The sequence below is a fragment of the Thamnophis elegans genome, chromosome 2 (assembly GCF_009769535.1).
Source record: "Thamnophis elegans isolate rThaEle1 chromosome 2, rThaEle1.pri, whole genome shotgun sequence".
Classification (NCBI taxonomy): Eukaryota; Metazoa; Chordata; class Lepidosauria; order Squamata; family Colubridae; genus Thamnophis; species Thamnophis elegans.
The window spans coordinates 81,662,295-81,681,149 of record NC_045542.1 but is presented as its reverse complement, the minus strand read 5'-3'; the positions used below and the strand labels follow the sequence as shown (position 1 = coordinate 81,681,149).

Genomic DNA, 18,855 nt, shown 5'->3' with positions numbered 1-18,855 from the left:
CAAGAGGCATTTTTATGAGAGAAAAATGGCAAGAGAAAGATGGCATATATGTGAGGTAGTGCTTTTTCTTTAAGAGAATACAAGTTGATAAATTAAGCAGATGAATAATAAGGGTCTATATTATCAAATCATATCTAACCCATTGGTGATAGATTAGTTTTTCACAACTGGTTTTTAAAATATAGAATACACATCATTTAAAAGAGCCATGGTGGTGCAATGGTTAGAATGCAGTATTGGTGGCTAATTCTGCTGGCTGCCAGCTGCCAGCAGTTTGTCAGTTCGATCCTCACCAGGCTCAAGGTTGACTCAGCATTCCATCCTTCCGAGGTTGATAAAACGAGGATTGGGGGCAATATTGTTGACTCTGTAAACCACTTTGAGAGGGCTATAAAGCACTATGAAGCAGTATATAAGTCTTAAGTGCTGTTGCTATCACTATGTACCAGTCATGTCTTGTAGTGGTATGTAGAAATTACCATGGGATGAAAAGTCAAGGCAATGGTTGATTTAAAAAGGCAGTTTAGCCCACAGCAAAAATGTGGGTGTGGCAAATGTCACAGAAAGAACCTTTCCTAATTTCTTGGGTTGCAAAGGCAAGGTGGATTGTGGGAGAGGGGGGGGAGAAATTCACTTTCAGATTTGCAAAGAGTCTGATAATGTAACATCACAGTAGAATTAATTAATCTGAGTGTGCTTCTTGTCTGGGCTGACATGAATCAAGTTTAATATTCTACTTTGATTTGTGGGGGGGTGTACCTTTGAGTCAGTGTTGATTCCGGGGGGCAAGGATAGTTGATGCGCCAAATATAGCCTCTCCACTATCAAACGACAACCCGGCCTTCACGTGGTGCCCCCTGTTCCCACCAATCAGGCTCTGTCGACCCTTGGGACTGGCGTCCCCTTGGGTATATCCAGCCGAAACAGCTTCCATGGATCGCCATCACTTTCCATGGAAGTCGCCTATACCCACGTTGGGTGAAGAGGCGTCGAGCGAGCGAGCGAGTGTTGATTCCTGGAAAAATTGCCTGGATAAAAACTTGGTTTTCGTGGCAAGATTTCCTTCCTAGGGTTGGGAGAAAATGACTGGCCCAAGGTCACTATGTTGGCTTTCTGCTCAAATCAAAACTAGAATTCATGGTCCCTGGTTTTCTAGCCTGATGCTGTAATTATTGCACCAAATTTTTTCCAGTATTTTATTACATTAGAATAACTTATATCAAGTTTAACATTTGTTTTGTATTCAACATTGGATTCAGAAATTTAAAATAAGGGGTGATATAGCTTGGTTAGTCTGATGAAGCCTTAAAGCAAGTGTGTCAAACTTGCGTCATCACGGCATCACGTGACGTATCAGGACTTTCCTCCCTAAATCAGGCATGGGCGTGGCCAGTGCATGGGCGTGACGCATCTGGCCCACAGGCTGCGAGTTTGACAGCCCTGCTTTAGAGGCTGGAAGTTTACGATTGTGTTTTCTCTGGCATTTGGACTTTTTTTGGAGGATGGGGCAGATGATTAAATAAATGATAGTTCCTGGTATTATAGATAGGTTGTCCAATATTTTATTTTTATTTATTACATTTATAGACCTAAATTTATATTACTGATTTCCTTTCATTATATTGTTTTTAGGCCAGATTATGAACATTGAAATTGGAATAGCCTATAAACCCACTTTAAAAAAAAGTGTGCATATGCACAATTAAGCGACAGAAGTGAGAGGCTTACACACTCATTAGGTGCTTTTCTATGTGAGACAAGCAATCCAAGAGAATTTTTATGTTTGATATATTTAATATTAGGTATGTGCTCCAACTCAAGTTTGATGTCCCCCCCGACTCTTCAGTTGCACCAGAATATTATAGATCCTATGAATTTAAGATGTATGGTGGACTTCATACAAAGCTACATCTGACAAATATTCCTATTTATTTTTGTCTTGCACCGTTTGCCTGTTGAAAATCATCTAATGACAATATGATGTAGGATTCTGAAGTGATATTCAGTCATGATAAGTATAAGAATATCCTTAAAGATTTCATGCTTGTGTACTGGAACTGCTGAGAACATGCAGCTGGCCTACGAGGCAGAGTATATACATAAATACATATAAATAATTTTTTACATCCCTAAACATGTTTTAATTTTTCTGCTGTTCTGGAGAAAAGAAATGGCACAGTCTGCTCACAAGTTCCTCGGTTTTTCCCTTGCTCCCATGATTAAAAAGATACAAGTGAAGTCACTGGGGCCATAAAGTGAGATTTTTTATCTACCCAGGAGAGGCAGAACCTCCTCAATTTATACCAATTATTGTACTGCTACAGTGCCAGATCGCCTTCACCCTTAGAACTTGAAGCGTGTCTGTGTAGTTTTGTAGACAACTGTGAAGATTAAAAGGGGAAAAAATGCCAGTGAAGTTCTGCACTAAATAGACCAGGCAGCCCAGGATTAAAGTTAATTTGGAAGAGAAGTTAATAGAATAGAAAGAAGTTAATAAGCTTAGATTCAGCATTCTGCACAAGAGAAAAAAAGCCACTTCAAAATGGTTTGAACATGTAATGAAAAAGCAGAATTTTATTGTCATTTTGTCCATTATTCAGCATTGCTGTAAATGGCTTACATTTACGGCAGCTTCTGTACAGACATGTGGCTTTGAATTACCAGAACAGCAAAATTTAAAATGAAAATAAATGCTTAACAATTCCACACAAGATTTTACAGTCCAACATTTTCACTGATTATGTTGAAAGACACTGTTACTACAGTTATTCGGCATGAATAAAAAACTACAACTTTTGTTTTAAGACAGGAGTCACTTGTTTTAATTTTTTTACACTGTTTAAAATTACTGTGATAAAAATGAAAAAAAGCTTTTTTTTTTAATTAATGCCATACACCAGCATAATATAGCATTTGTCCCCATTATATATTTTTGTATAATATACAAAATAGAATGTTGACAAACTGTTGAATCCGTGCTATTAACTTTGTTGGGAGGAGTGGGTGGGAGGTGACAATTTTCTTATATGTGGTCTTTTATCAGAAAAGCCTCAAAAGCTCCTTAATTTTTTTTTTAAAAAAACACCCAATATGAGGCTCTGCCTTGCCTGAAAGTATTTTTCTATGTAACAGCAATAGCATAAAAATGTAGATACACTCAGAACAGCCTAATTCACTTCAGTGTGAACCAGGCAGTAGGTGAGGCCTGCGTATGAAAGAGGGTGAAAATTCTGGTCCCTTTCTATAAAATACTCAAGTGCATACTTCAAATTAAAGTGGCTTGGCCACCAGGGCCTTGCCACCCCTTCTCAAAAATTATTGGTCTTAACCCTACTACACTCAAGAGGTATCTCAACAGACTTCAAAGAACCATGAAGAAAGTATATTTCCATCCCTGCTGTTTCAGCTCCATGGATTTAATATAATCTAGTATTTTTGTGATCTGATTCCCTTCCGTGTGTGTGTGAGAGGGGGGGGAGAGGGGGGAGAGATATTGAGATTTTAAAAAGGTTATTAGAGCGATAAGGGCAGAACATGAAGGAAATGCATAATATTTACTTTCTGAAACTTCACTATGAATTAGACCTACATGTTTTTGAAACAAATGATTCCACATTTGGGTGGCTCTTTAGAACAGAGAGGAAATGAAAATAGTCACTGGTTCAGTTTTGCAAAGGCTTATACACAAGTACAAAAGGAAGGAAGCATGCATGCAGCGGCCTAAAGGGCAATTTTTACAGCCTTCTTGGCTTCTACTGTACTTATGCAAAGGGGAAAAATCTTTGGACTGTTTCACTTTCCTTTGGCACAAAATAAAAAGAGCACCTTCTGCAGATAAAATGATACTTCTGAATCCAACATTCAGTTTGAAGGAATATGTGCATTTTTCTCTGCAGTTCCAAGTCTTCTGGAAAGTCTACAGGAATTATAAACACAAGACACAATGCCTGCATAATGCACTCCTGTATAAAGTCACACAATTTTGTATTTTTGTTGTGTGAGATCTATTTGATCCAAGGTAGGTCATCAAAGCTCATCCCCTCCCGAGAGTAGAAGGGTCAAATTCCTTGCATCATAATATATTGGACTCTATACCACCATGGAGAATTAAGATCCAACAAACGTTTTGAAACAAATCGTATGATTCTGGTGTTTCTAGGCAATGCCCATCTCTTGAAATTCTATTCATAGGGATTATAACAATACATCTCGTTTCTCCATTCCCTGATTATCCTTCTTCCCTGTCCTAATATGAAATTATGAATCTTAGAAGCTGTTTTTAAAGGTAGGTTGGCATTTGTTTCCATATTTGTGTTCATTTTATATTTCTCTGATTTTTTTTCCCTATCAAATGTACTTTTAGATTGGCAAGATTGGCATACTAATCAAAAACATTTTCTTAGGAATCACTTCAACAGGTAGTAAAAGTTAAAATAAGGATATCAGCCAAACAAGCTCTTTCTTAATTTAGCATTTCATCTCTCCAATGCCTGAACATATTCTATGAAAGCCTATTCCTACCAATGACCTTGTGAAATGTTAATACCACATTCATATTTAGTGCTATCCAAATCATTTCCAGGTCAGCATGATGTGGCAAGGCACTGAAGAGACAGAAGTCATAATTTTCCCTGTTTTATTTGCAGTGCTGATTTCCCACAGCACAAAAAAGAATAGCCAAACAAAATCACATTTTGTTAAATGCTTATATATTTAAATGGCTTTTGTTTAAAATCATTTAGCACATTTAAACTGAAATTTTCTAAAATCAGCATTTCTATGTTTAAGAAATTCATAAATTCAACAAATATTTTACATATAATAAAATCCTCTTTCCAACCCAGACTTTGTCTTCACACAGACACAGGATACCTCACTGGTTGGTAAACCATCACTTCATACACACATATTTGTTAATCACACATTCCTAGCTTTCTTAAACTTTGCAGTGGGGGTGAAAATATTTAATACATGTCACTTTCCGAGTATAATTTCTGGTATCCTCCTTGTGTGTTATCCTTTCAGGAGCATTTTTGAAAGTAAATACTGAAACCTGTTAGTGTTAACCAAAAACAGTCAAAATAGATTTTCAATAGTTTGCATACTATTGCTAAAATATTCACTGATGCTTAAGTAAATGGCTAAACATCTAAATGTTTACAAGCTTATTCAGTAGCACAGATTATGTGCCTGTTTCTGGGTATCTTGTAAATTATCACTTGAGCAGTAATACTCGGAACTGCTACGTGAATAGCACCTGAAGAGAAAATCATGCAGAATGCTGGCTTTACACAAAACGCTATTCCAACATGTGGTTCTCGGTGGTTTAGTAAGCTTTGTAAACCCATACAAGGATATCAAGGAAACATGGCTTGGTTTTGCTAGGTGAACCAAGCAAAATCTGGTATATTCAATAAACCATGGTTAAGCAACTGATGATGGAGAAAGCTATTTTCCCTGTGCGATAGTCAGAAGATGATTATGTGAAATGGGCATCTCTCTTGCTTTCAATTCTGTGGTTTTTGCAACTGCATCTCAGGGCTATCCAGCTGTTTTGAGAAAATTCACAGCAGCTATTCACAGCTCCTAACTCTGGAACTGCACAGATACCATAAAGAAAAATCTTCTTTTCATTACATTTTCTATTTTACTCCCAAGTACTGAATGCAGCGCTCAGGAGATTTTGATTTATAAGCCTCACATTTTTAAAGAGGATTAAGACAAGACAAAAATAGCTCAGGTAAAATATCTTGTTTTACAAGGAGCAATTTTGTTGAATAATTAGAAATGTATTTGACTTTGTTCAAACTATGATCTATATTTACATATTGCTGGTAGCTATATGCATTTTATTGCAAAATTGGTCTGTTTTGCTTTGCTCAAAGAGAGAATATTTAAAAGTAATCACACAGGTTGGTGGTGTGGAACACATAGGCTAAGGCATACATGAGCCCACTGTTTCATTTTTTTCCCTTCTGTGTGTTTTGTCTGTGTCTGTGTGTGTTTGTGTATGTATGGAGGGCTTTCATAAACCCACCCAGATTCTGCAGATTCAATTGGGGAAATGTGGGGGGAACCAAACACATAGGTTGGATTATCATACTTAATTTCCAACTCTTTTTTCCCTACAATGGTTTAATGGGTTTACATTTCTGCCCCAGGAGCTTCCACTGAATATGGGTAAGTTCATTTAGGACAATAAGGAAAAGAGAAATAACAGAAATACATAATAAAATTAGAGTACCTCTTAGATACTGCAGCACAATGCTGTGAAGACTAATACTTCCAGACAAACCACATTTTTATGGGTTATCATATCAACACATTTGTGACCCCTAGAAAAAATATACGTGTCATGATAAAGCAATCTGTCATCTAAAAACCTTTCTTATGATACACTATACACGCTATTATACAATAAGTTGATAAACTGCATTTAAAGCTGTATTAGCCCTTCCTTTTTTTTCTTCAAACACTATCAGATTCTATACATTTGAAAATATTAATTAAACAAAATTGTATTAGTAACGTATCACATTATGATTGTTAATTCTTGTTAAGCATTTATACCTCTTGTTTTATTTTGGCCACTCAAAATATTTTTTGTTTTGTTTTTAACATTTAGAGTGGCATAGTATTTTAAATTTACTGAAAATTCTTAAGGTGCTCAGAGGATGGGCTACTACAGCTTACAAATTGTTTAAAACAACAAGGGAAAAAATCACAAGACATAGATGGTTGTTTTATGGCACACTAGGAGTTTGATAGAGAAGGACTGGAGCTGTACAGAAACCAAGTACTATTCTAAAGCACAAAATAAGCAGTGGAATCTTGGTATTCTCCAGATTGGTTCACTTGAGCGAGAGAGTGAAAAACGGAAGTGAAGCCATATACAAGTTTGGGATTTTAATTTTCCATAAAAGTTTTCTTCTTCTTCTTCTTGTAGTTTGGTCTATTTTCTTTTCTGCATAAAGCTAAAAATCTTATTTGAATTAAAATCTTTTAAGAACCATTAGAAACATATACAGGGTAGAGGTACAATTATTTTGTAAATCCTGGTTTATATATATTTATATATATGTATTTATATATAATGTATGTATATGTGTTTGTGTCTGCATGTATGTATATGTATGTGTGTATACCACCCATACACGCACAGAGAAATGTAGTCATCAATTTCTAACTTAAAATGGAGTCAGGTTTTGTATACATTTGCCTTCAATCCAGTGTGCAATCTAACAACAGAAACTGGCTTTTTTCAGCTTGCTGAACTGCTTTATTGGGAATCAACATAGCTACTGCAAGAATAGGTGGGATTTAGACTCCATATCCACTGGATATGCACTGCCCATCATATTAAGTCTGAAACTTTTCACCCTACTTTCCAGCAGTTCTGATCACATTTGAGGGAAGAGGTTTCCCTTTAGAATCTACCAATTCTGAGATCCCAAGAGGTAAATTTGTTATTTGTTCTGAAAAATATGAATAGGCTACCAATACTGTTTTTTTTTCTACATACATATTTTAAAAGAACAGGTTCTGCTATGTCTGAGTGTCCAATGAGAACAGATATGCCAATTTCTGTGCACATTGATTTTGGTATGCACGTTATAGCTGCTCTGGATTGTGGCCATTGTATATATAATATACACTGATACACATTGGAGTACACACTTATATGGCAATAATTGTGTATGGAAAAAGTTAATTTCTCCATGTATAAGTAAACTTTTAAACAATAATGCATATTTTCCTGAAAGTTTCCTGATGGGCAATCAAGATTGATATTTTTAATGTCAATCCAGCCCAAGATTCTTACAATTATGGCTGTTGCATTAAATGCAAATATCTAGGCTGCTTTAAAAAATGTTTGTGTTCATTAACACTTGTTTAAGACAAAGCTAGTTTTCTAGTAGCTCACAGAACATGCATGACCAATATCAAAAAATAAGCAATTCCAGTGTTCAGGTTAGATTTGGAATACATTTCAATCCCCATTCCCCACTGAAGAAGGCTGAATTATAGGCCAAATTTAGAAGGGTTATTAGGACAGTCATATTAGACAAGCCACCTTATATTCATATGATTATACTTGAAGTTCATCATCTAGAAGTCATTAAGCTATGAGCTGCCCCACTTTAAAAACAGCTGTACAATAGGCATCTTGAAGTTTTACAAAAATTATGTAAGAAAAAATGAGCAAGCTAGTCCACTGTATATAAAGGTAAAGGAAATTGCTAAAACCAGACAGTAATAGCTATAAAAGGCACAACTTCCCTTTTCTGATATACAGTTGTAAACTTTCCTCATGTTACATGCATAAATCAAAATTGCTACTTTAACTATACAAAACAAACTATACCAAAACAAAAATCTAGAAAATTTTAACCAGCCAACTGCAGAAACTCCTAGCAGAATGTTGACAATGCAGATTCCAAATTTGACAATGATGTTTTTGATGCATTCTATACCGCCAGCATGATGGTATATATAGAGGAAAAATTCCAAGCCATACTTCTTTCTTTCTCTTTCTTGTATTCATTCAGTTGAGGTGTCTTCTGAAAGCTAGATCTTGGCCCTCTGTAAACCACATGTAGTGCATAATTACAAAACAAAAACAAAAATACCTAATATAGGTACAATAACAAAATTAACATGTCTCTTAGTTTATAAAAAAGAAGTTATAATTTGACTTTTTTTTTCTTAAGGCAACCTTTCTGTATTAAGGCAGTCACTTCTGATGAAATAGGAGCTTCTTAATATTCCCATTTGAATATTTTGGTAACTGATTGCTGATGATTTCTGCCAACATTTCTGGAAACTCAATACTCATGGATTTATCCAAAAATGTTTGGAAGCAAAAGGTTAGAAGATTCTCAACCACCTGTAAATGATAAGAAGGAAGGATGAAGCCAGCTTTCTCTGATAGTCTAAAATATTTAAGCATATTTTACTCCTACATCTTTAATCCAACCAACATGTTTTGCTAGCCTTGAGTGCTTATGTAAAAGATGTACACACATATTCACATCCCCACACATGTGCACACCCACAGAATAATAGCATGTTTATATTGAGGTGCAAAATAAGATGATAAAAGAATACTGCCTCAGTTCAACTATTACATCAAACAAACACAATGCCCATTAAACATTGAAAATCTTGATTGAATAGATTCATCATTTATCTGCATTCTAGTCTGCATTCCATATTCTCTGGCGACAATACATCAAGAATAGGCCAATTATTTAGGCATCATGCCAACAGTAATCAGAACAACATAGTTTATCAACCAACTTTAACTTTTAACCAATTAACTGGAAACCTCTTTATTTGAAATGCAAACTGTATAATATAATACAGTAGATTCAGTTCAATGTAATTAAGGAAATTCAAGAAATTTGCTTTTCTACATATCCTAGCTTGTTATGTTGAGAGGCAGAATAACATGAAATTTAAATATATATATTTAAATAGCCTGCAGCTGATGTTCAACTTCTCAGCAGGGAACTGCTGTTCAATAAGGATTACAATACCTGGTATCAATAAATGTAAGTTCTTATAGCTATGCTACATTTATTAATGCTGTGCATTTTAATTATTTTTATACTCACTGAAACAATTAAAGCAGGGTGAAACTATGACCTTCCTATTCTTCCTTCAAATAATTTAAATACACATTCACCTGGCTTAAATTTTTCCATTGCATGAAAACATCATCCTTATTGGTGAACCAATGCTCTCCACATTTTTACTGACTACACTGAAACAATACATAAATACATATTAATAAATCTTACATCATGCATGGAGTCCAAAAGTTTCGTCAGTTGGTAAAATCGTTGCCAGTTCTGACTAGAGTTTCCTTCTCTCTTCACAATGGCTTTCCCCAACTCTTTGATGTATGTCATACGAATTTCATCAAAGAGAGCCTGACTCCTCAAGCCCTCCTTAGGAACTGGATTAAGATGACAGAATATTCAATTATATATTACCATTTTACATTCACAATAACCAATGCAACAAAAAAATGCCCTGACCTATGCAAGCTAACTCAGTGATTATCAGGGAACAACTGCATGAATCATACATGCATAGTAGATTCATTATCTGCCTAAAAACCCCTGTGCATTATTGATCAACCTTATATATAGTTAAATACTCTGTAACAATCTGTTTCTAAATATAGTTACTGGTTCTCTCATTTTTATCCCTTCATTCAACATCTATGTTTCTACTGTAGTTTAAAAAATGAATCTTTTTCGAAGAATCTCAACAAACCAGCTTCATTATGGTACAGATTTATTGTCAGGTTCAATTCAATTATGCATTTATTTACAAAAGGAATGGGAAATTTATATTCAGTAAGATCGGTTGGACTTTTCCTGGCCCCTGGCCTCTGTCTTGGACAATGGGAGTGGTTCAGATAATTTATTTTGAATTTTTTGTGCAATATAACAATCTGTCTCATCAATATGAAATGTGAAAATTCCACCTACAACAAAATTGGAGTCATCTTAACAACCAAGCATTTTAATAATTTCTGAAAGTAAAATTTTTTCTGTCTTGCAGAAATTCTGCAACCTTAATTACCATTCGTAAAATAAACAATTTCGATACACTAGAAAATATATTTATAATGGATTCCTTACTCATTCCTACTGATTATCCTTAGACTGGTAAGAATTGAGCAGTAATAGACAAAAAGCACAGCAACATTTAATGGATTGAAACTAGGTTTCATATTTCCCAGATCACTGTTCAATGATAAAGATGAAGTCACAATTTTCAAAATAGATCAAGATTTAAAAAAAAAAAAGCTGTAAGGGCAGAAATAACTACTTACTTGTAGAGAGAAGGAGCAATGTTTTCATGCAGAGATATTCTTCATAGGAAACCTGAAGCCGGGTTAACTCATTAGTAACCATCAGTAAACGTTTGCATTGATCATACATGCATGGTAGATTCATTCTCTGCCTGAAGAAAGAGCACACACACACATCTATATCAGTATAAAGAAACCAATAGATTTCTTTATGGAATTATTTTAACAAGTTGAATAAGTTATATATCTTCAACCTTAATATTTTTTGAAGAAAATAGGACATGTGGCAATGTACCATTACTCTCAAAAGAGACTGTTGTTCAACTAGTTTGGCTGCCAACTATTTACCATGTTTATAAACTGTATTTACAAAGGCCTCAAATAGGACTTAAGAGTAAATGTTTTAAATGGACTTTGGACAGCAACTTATACCAACTGGAATGTCTGGGCTGCTATCAAGAGCAGGCTCACATCAAGCATCTTACAGTAATCTAAACTTGAAATGGCTGGAAGATTTAGTAACTGCAGCAAAAAATAGACCAAAAAAGGCTCCTGCTGGCCTACCAAATGAATCTGGACAAAAACTCTCATTATAACCTTCATTTGTTTCTTAAGGTAATAAACTGGGAGTGATCCATAATGAAGTAAACTTCAGAGTACAGATAATCTCATCCAGAATGAAGTGATTTCTCTACTTAGATTTCCTTCCCCTCCTCCCAACAATACTTCCATTTTGTCTGAATATTCAGAACAAAAAGATTCTGCCAGACTGTTAGGAGCCTGGGTCAGAGTAAAAGCTAGAAAGATTTGTATCATATTTCAATGAGCTTACTCTTCCAAACATAACAGCATCATACATGTACTCTAAACAGAACATGACATAGCTTAAATTTCTCCATTTCTCAAAACTATCGTGCAGTTCTTTGAAATACTAACCACTGGTAGTCCTCAGTTACCAACTGCCTTCTTTAGAAACTATTCAAAGTTACAACAGTTGAAAAATAAAACACCAACTGTAGTGCAGCGTCCCTGTGTGCCTGTGATCCACAATTGGGGACTTTTAAATGAGATGGTATTTGGACAATCACAGCATCCTGCAATCACATACATCACCATTTGCATGCCTCACAATCAGCTTCTGACCAACAGCCAACAGAGAAGCCGGTAGTAAAATCGCAAGTTGTGGTCACATGATGACCACACTTAATGTATTTGTTTTACAACAGTAGCAGAAGTGACACTGTAAGTCCAGTGCGGTCACATGAATCTTCACTTAGTGGCCACTGCCTTTAGTACTGGAGTTGCCAGTCCAACTGTTGTTAAGTGGGGGCTACCTGTGTAATGATGGAGGAAGCAAGGAGAGAGGTCAAGACACACAATGTGCTGAGCCTTCTTAATGCCCATGAAGATGGAAACTGCTGATGTATCTCTCAACTCTGAAGAATGGCAGCCTCTGAATGAGTAGACCATTTGCTCTTCTCATCTTTCTTGAAAGAGCATCCTCAACACTTCCATTCAGAAAAGAGCATCCCAAGTGAATGAGTAATGTTAGATACTCTTAGGGTAATCTAGAATAAAGGGAGTAGCAGTGTGTGTTCTATTTCCTCATAATAAATGTTTTAAATTACTTTTGTTTACTTATATTTTAATATGGAGCAAATCAACAAGTAAAGAAACTTTTTGCAATGTATCTATCTTCTTTTCAAACTAAACTTAATGCAGTTTAAAATGTTTATTCATTACTGGTAAAATTGTGTTATGATTAAGAGTACAGGGGATGTTTACTGACAATAAATCTGCATTATCAACATTCTTCTCCCTTTTTCTTTTTAAAAATTACTGAAATATATTCTAAGCTTTAGTCTCCATTTTGTAAATTGTTCCAACATGGCTTATGAATTGGTCAGAGAAAAGTAAAATTGATTCCTTTTTTCAGTATCCATTTTTTGCCAATTACATTGCCATTTAATGCTATGTCAAATCTATGATGTCATTACAATTTCTCTTTTCCTTTTCTACATACGTTTGTTACATTAAAATATTACCAGATTTTCATATAAATATTAGGAACAATATTCAAACTTGTTTGACCAACTTTTAATTCCGTAAGAATCCCCAGTTTTTATTTATCTAAAATGTTTAGCTGCCTCCATTTGAGGCAGTTTACAGATTCAATATATTATCACAAAAGCCATGAAAATGGAAAGTGACAAGCTACCCAGACCTCTTAATCATGTCTCCTGGAAGAAAAAGAGATTGAAATAAGACACCCATTAAGTTAAACATCACAGTGGTTGTTTAAGCGCAGATCTGATTCAAATTTTATGCAGTATGTCATTCTGGTTCCTTACCTATTCACATAGGCTACAGTATTACCTCCTTATAGAGGAATTTCTGTTTCTCCAGTAAAACATTATTTTAACTAGCAGTCTATATGCAGTTCCGTGCCTTTTATAGTGTAAGTTAATTACCTGAAAAATTATTTGACTAAGTAACAATTTTCAATGTGCCAAGCAAACTAAAAATCGAATTTGTATTTGTTTTAAAGATAGCCGACTGTATCCTTTTCTTCATGGAACTTCTTTTAAAGTCTATTTGAAATTAGTTACAGAAGCCTTCTGTCAGGAAGCAAAAGTCATTACAGCCACATACATTACTTTTGTAAGCACTGCATTGGCTTCCAAGTACAATTCAAAGTTGCAATGTATTTCATGGCTCAAGACCAGGTATCTCCAGGATGAGTTTTTGGAAATTTATAGATATGGACAAGGAGTTAAGTGCCGACTCACTGCAAGTTATGCATGTTGCTTGTGTTCCTGTCTGGGGAACACAAGCATTGTGTATATCTTGTAAGTTAACTTCAACTACACTTGTACAAAATTCATTGCGCTGCTGGAAAGGAATGTGGAGGGCTTGGAGGCACATTCAGCCATATTAAGATTCATCATGAAAGACAGTTTCTGAAAAAGGCAAAGGGATGTCTATAAAAAAGAACACAGGAAAGAAGGTGGAAGGAGGAGCCCTGAGAAAGGAGGGTTGACAGCATGTAATATGGATGACCAAGAAAACCAAGAGGCGGTGCCCATCACTGGAGAATCAATTCAATTCAATCCAATCCAATCATCCTGAGGGATGATTCACTTCTGAAGTTTTTCATTCAACATTCAAGGGAAAGGGAAAGAAAGAAGTGTGGGCTTCCATAGATATGAGGAAACTAATGTCTGTCCTGAAGAAAAAAGGTGTGTGGTGGTGATAAGTGTCTCAATGTTGAGAGGAATGGAGTTAGCAATTGTAGATACTAGCTGAGCCATGGAGAGAAGTCAAACTGGGACATGTAATCCCTATATGGGCACAAGAAAGTGAAATTTGACACACACACACACACAAATGTAATTGAACCTTATCTAGCCTCACTCAAGTGCAAACCATTAGTCTGAAAATATTCTGGTGTAGGATTGAGCAATAAATCAGCTAATTCAATTCTTCATGCGTGGACCTAGTTGTTTTGTGCCTGACAACAATCTGCAGATCAAACAAAAGAAAAGTTTATTTTCTCCCAGATCTGGGATATGATGAAGAGATAAACCCAATTAGTTGAATGACTGATGTATCCCATCTTTCTATTTCATGTTGGAATAAATCATACTTAAGAAAGAGCCTGGAAATATTATCAAAAGCCTATAAGGAGCTAGGCAGGAAGACAAAAGAATTTGGAGTTCAAGAGGTACTGCATTTTTCGGACTATAAGATGCACCAGAGTATAAGACACAGCCAGATTTTCACCCTCTTTTTTTGGGGGGGGGAAGGTGTGTCTTATACTCCGATAAATATGATATTTTAATCCAACTGAAGATCATGGCCCAAGAATGGAACGGAGATTTCTGGATGTCAATCACTTACTCAAGGAATAGTGTCAGCAAAAAAATTTATATTTCTGGACAATGATCTACACTATGAACAGGAAAGGCTTTTGGTGAGAGATGGACTGAACTTCACCAAAATTAGGAAGAGGCTGGGTGGTGTAGGTAGCAAAGAATGTCTGTTGTGGAAGAGCTTGATGTTACCATGGAAAACTTAGTTAGCTTCCAGAATGCAACTGTTTTCACAATAGATTAAAACACACAGAAACACATACACTATGTTTAGGATGTTTTCATTTTTATTATTTTATTATTAGCACTATTTAACGTTTACTACTTTGTCTTTCGTTTTTAAATTTTATTTGCTGCCTTGAGTGATTGCCTGGGTTGAAAGTAAAGTCAGTCAAATAAGTAAAGATCTGTAAGTTACTTCTGTTTTAAAACATTTTTTTAACTTTGTAACATTCCTAAAGGCCCATACTCTGTTACTCTCTTTCAATTAACAATATTAAAGATACTACTAATAATTATATTAAACATTTATTGTGGGATTCAGAAAGCAAGTTTATTGAGGAAAAGCATGGAAATACTCTTTACTAGAATGAAAACAAAAGTTCAAAGATGTTAAAGTAGGATAAACGTGTCTACTGTAGAAATGGATGAATCTGTTAATTTTAGTTTCACTCAATATTTTCAAGGAGTTTTTCCCCTCATCCCACTTCTATGTTTTTTTATTTGTTCTTTTTTAAGACTATACAGAATTCCAAAACAATTTTTAGAACTTGGAGAAGAGCAAATTCCTCAATACCCAAGACTGCAAGATCTCCCTCTAGCAGTGGTGGCTATTATCTGCTAGCATATAGACTGCTACATTTTGAACCAGTTGCAGGTTCTGAATACTCTTCAAAAATGACCTGTTTGAAAAGCATTGTAGGGGCTTAGAGCTAGCAAAACAGGTGGTTGAACTCATCTAAAGTGCACTCCAGCCACTTCAACCAAATTCATAGGCTGAAATAAATTCCATTTCACATGGCAAGACATTTTCCCAATTACCACTTCAGAATTTTTCCATAAATAAATAAGATTCGAGTGAATTAGAACAACTTTATTAATGAAGTATTGTGCAAACATGTCACATGTCACAAATGAACAATTTTTCTGTCCATAGGAGGGAATGTGCCTCCTTGAATGGCACTGCAGGAGAAGCCATTGATGTGCAGAGGGTAGAAAAGTATGTACACATACAGTATACATGTTTATATACAGACAGTCCTCCCAGATTGCTTAAACAAGCTGTCTTTTCCTGAGCTTCTTTTCTCCAGAGCATAGTGCTTTCCTAAAAATGTGCTAACGAAATAAAAAACCTCAGCTTTGTGAACCTAATGAACTGACTAGAATAGCAGATTTACAGCAGCTGCCTGAAACTGACCTGACCTTAATCAGTTTGGTACTGAAGGCTTTTGTTGTAGTAAATGCACACATTAGTCCGAAAATGTTTTTAATTGCTATTTATTACTGGTGTATTGTGAACAGTAACTATCCGAGGCACTTGCTAAATCAGGATTACCTGTATTTTTTGTGTACAAAACTACCCAATCCATACAACAATCTAGGTGGCTAACAGTCAACAGAACAAAAACAGTAACATATTGAAACAAATGCATCATAATGTGCCTGGAATGATCCCATAAAATTCACATCCAATCATCATACCAAGATGAACTAGTGTAGCATCCTGATCCAATATGTGGCAAAAAGCTTCCTGTTCTCCAAATAAGGGGTGACAAAAGCTCCAAATAGGAAGTGACAAAAGCATGAGTGACAATACGTATTTATCTCCCTTACCTTCATAGTTTAGGGCTGTATAGCTATTTTATGTGACCAAAAGAAAAAAGAAAAAAAGACCAAGCCCAAGACCCAAACTGTTAGACAATTGCAGCCTCAAATGCTAGTAAACTAAAGTTCAAGATTCTGTCTCCAAATGGAACAAGAACTACCAGATGTACAAGTTAGATTCTGAAGAGGCAGAAGCACCCAAAGCCACATGGTAAACATCCAACAGTAAAAGTAATGATCACCAATGTCAGAAGAAGAATCCAGGTTATTATTGACCAAATTCTGGAAAATGATCGCTAGTGGTTAAAAGTAATTAAATACCACCTAATTAAAAAAACCCACAAAGTGTTTTTATTGATATTGTATTACTTACTCATTAATGATCAAATCTGGAGCAAAACACAGTAGACTTCCATTAGACTGTTTATATGATCTCCATCCTAGAGCAAAAGCCATCAGAAACATCCAGGAATACTGCAGTAGAGTCATCTGGTCATCTAGATGCAAGTTTCTGAAGCCTGTTTGAAAATAAAAGTGGATCCTCTGGACATTATAATTGAAGGACTGCTTACCCAAAGCATTGATTTCATATTCATAATGGTTTCTTGAGAAATTACTTTCTTTAAAGGATTGTTTAAAAACCAAGAGTGGGGAACCTGCAGTCCTTTGCCTAATCGCAAATGTCCACTGACTATACAATACAATAGCAGAGTCGGAAGGGACCTTGGAGGTCTTCTAGTCCAACCCCCTGCCTAGGTAGGAAACCCTATACCGTTTCAGACAAATGGCTATCCAACATCTCCTTAAAAACTTCCAGTGTTAGGGCAATTCACAACTTCTGGGGGCAAGCTGTTCCACTGATTAATTGTTCATAATCATATCACTTACCTGGTATTGCCTTTGCCCATTTCACTGCAGCAACCACTTGTCTTCCACCTAACATATTGAGAGTTGACATTATGCGCCAAGTTGTGTCTGGTATTGTGCTGTCATAGCCTGAAAACATCACTTCTGGCTCAATGACTTCCAGTAGGGAAACAAGGGTAGGAGTCAGCTGTGGCAGTGTGGCAGGAACTATAGCTTTGTTTGTGGGATTTTCAGCAGTATCCCTTCCTGCAGGCACGCTGGATTGTTGAATTCCTTTTATTTTCTTTTTTGTCTTTCGTGCTAGAATGTTATTACAAAATAAAATTTTTAAAAAAGCAAAAACATAAAAAAAAATCTGTTTCAACACCACGGACATTCAATTGGCTTAGTTTTATTTGTATAAACAAAAGATGAAACCAGCAATTATATTTGAAAAGAAACACTGCATGGGGAGAATTAACAAAGCAAGAAACAAATAAAAATATTTGTGTCTAGCAGTTTTAATAAGCTCTTCTAATAGTAAATAATTATGAAACAAAATGTAAGGGACAGCATAATCTAACAACATATATGCTGTAGAACTGGGCATCTTTTATTAAAGAATAAAATTTTGAAACATGAATTATACAAAACTGAAGACTGACTGCTGTACAGTTGGACCAAAACTGAAACTTTTCCTTGTCAATTCATAATACTTTACTTAAACCATGGATAAAATGTGCTAGATATACTGCTTAAATTATTGCCTCACAAATATTGGTCTGTAATTTGTAAAGCAATTATTTCATCAGTATGACTTTTCATTTTTAATCCTAAAAACAGAACATTAATTCATGAAACAGCCATCTCTCACTAGACAATTAGATAGGAAGACAGAGCTCCAATTTTCTCTATATGGTGGTGATGTAAATTATATCACAGGAATCACACTGGTATGCACATTTCCCTGATCTAATTATTTCCTCTACCTGGTTATCTGCCAAGCAACACAGACAATAAGCAAAGAGCTTATGTAACTCCTGTTATTATTCATTGTAAAAGGACCTACTATTTATATTGTAATACCAAGAGTTTAAAGTACAAAAGGTCCAACCAATCATCATGACCACTATCTATTAGTTAGATGCCACTCATTCAGGTTCAGCTTTTTCTCTGCATGAAAATACGATTATCATCTTGACCTCTCTTCAGTAATACTTTGAATTTCTTACAAAGATGTTCCAATAATCTCTTTGATGGGCATACACCCATTTTATTCAGAGACAATGTCGTCTTCTTCCCTCAGATTTGGCAATTGCACCCCCCCCCACTTTATCATTTGGTTATGGTGCATATTCAAGGCACACAACTTTCTTCTTACAGAGAGTCTAGGGCTGCCTGACAAGAGTTTTCTTTTCATCCATGGTATTCTTATTATCCAAATACAGATTCTTAATTTGAAAGTGTATCATTCTTTCTCTTATT

At 35.4% G+C, this 18,855-nt stretch overlaps 1 protein-coding gene across 1 annotated transcript in view; it reads right to left on the bottom strand.

The window, feature by feature from the left end:
* Positions 1-3,683: 3,683 nt before the first annotated feature.
* Positions 3,684-18,855, bottom strand: part of NR3C1 (nuclear receptor subfamily 3 group C member 1) — a 64,567-nt gene continuing 49,395 nt past the window's right edge. Inside the window, 5 exon segments of the mRNA XM_032208796.1 lie at positions 3,684-8,887; positions 9,804-9,961; positions 10,850-10,980; positions 16,898-17,042; positions 17,413-17,691. Coding sequence (XP_032064687.1) covers positions 8,735-8,887; positions 9,804-9,961; positions 10,850-10,980; positions 16,898-17,042; positions 17,413-17,691 — 866 coding nt within the window. The 3' untranslated portion in view covers positions 3,684-8,734.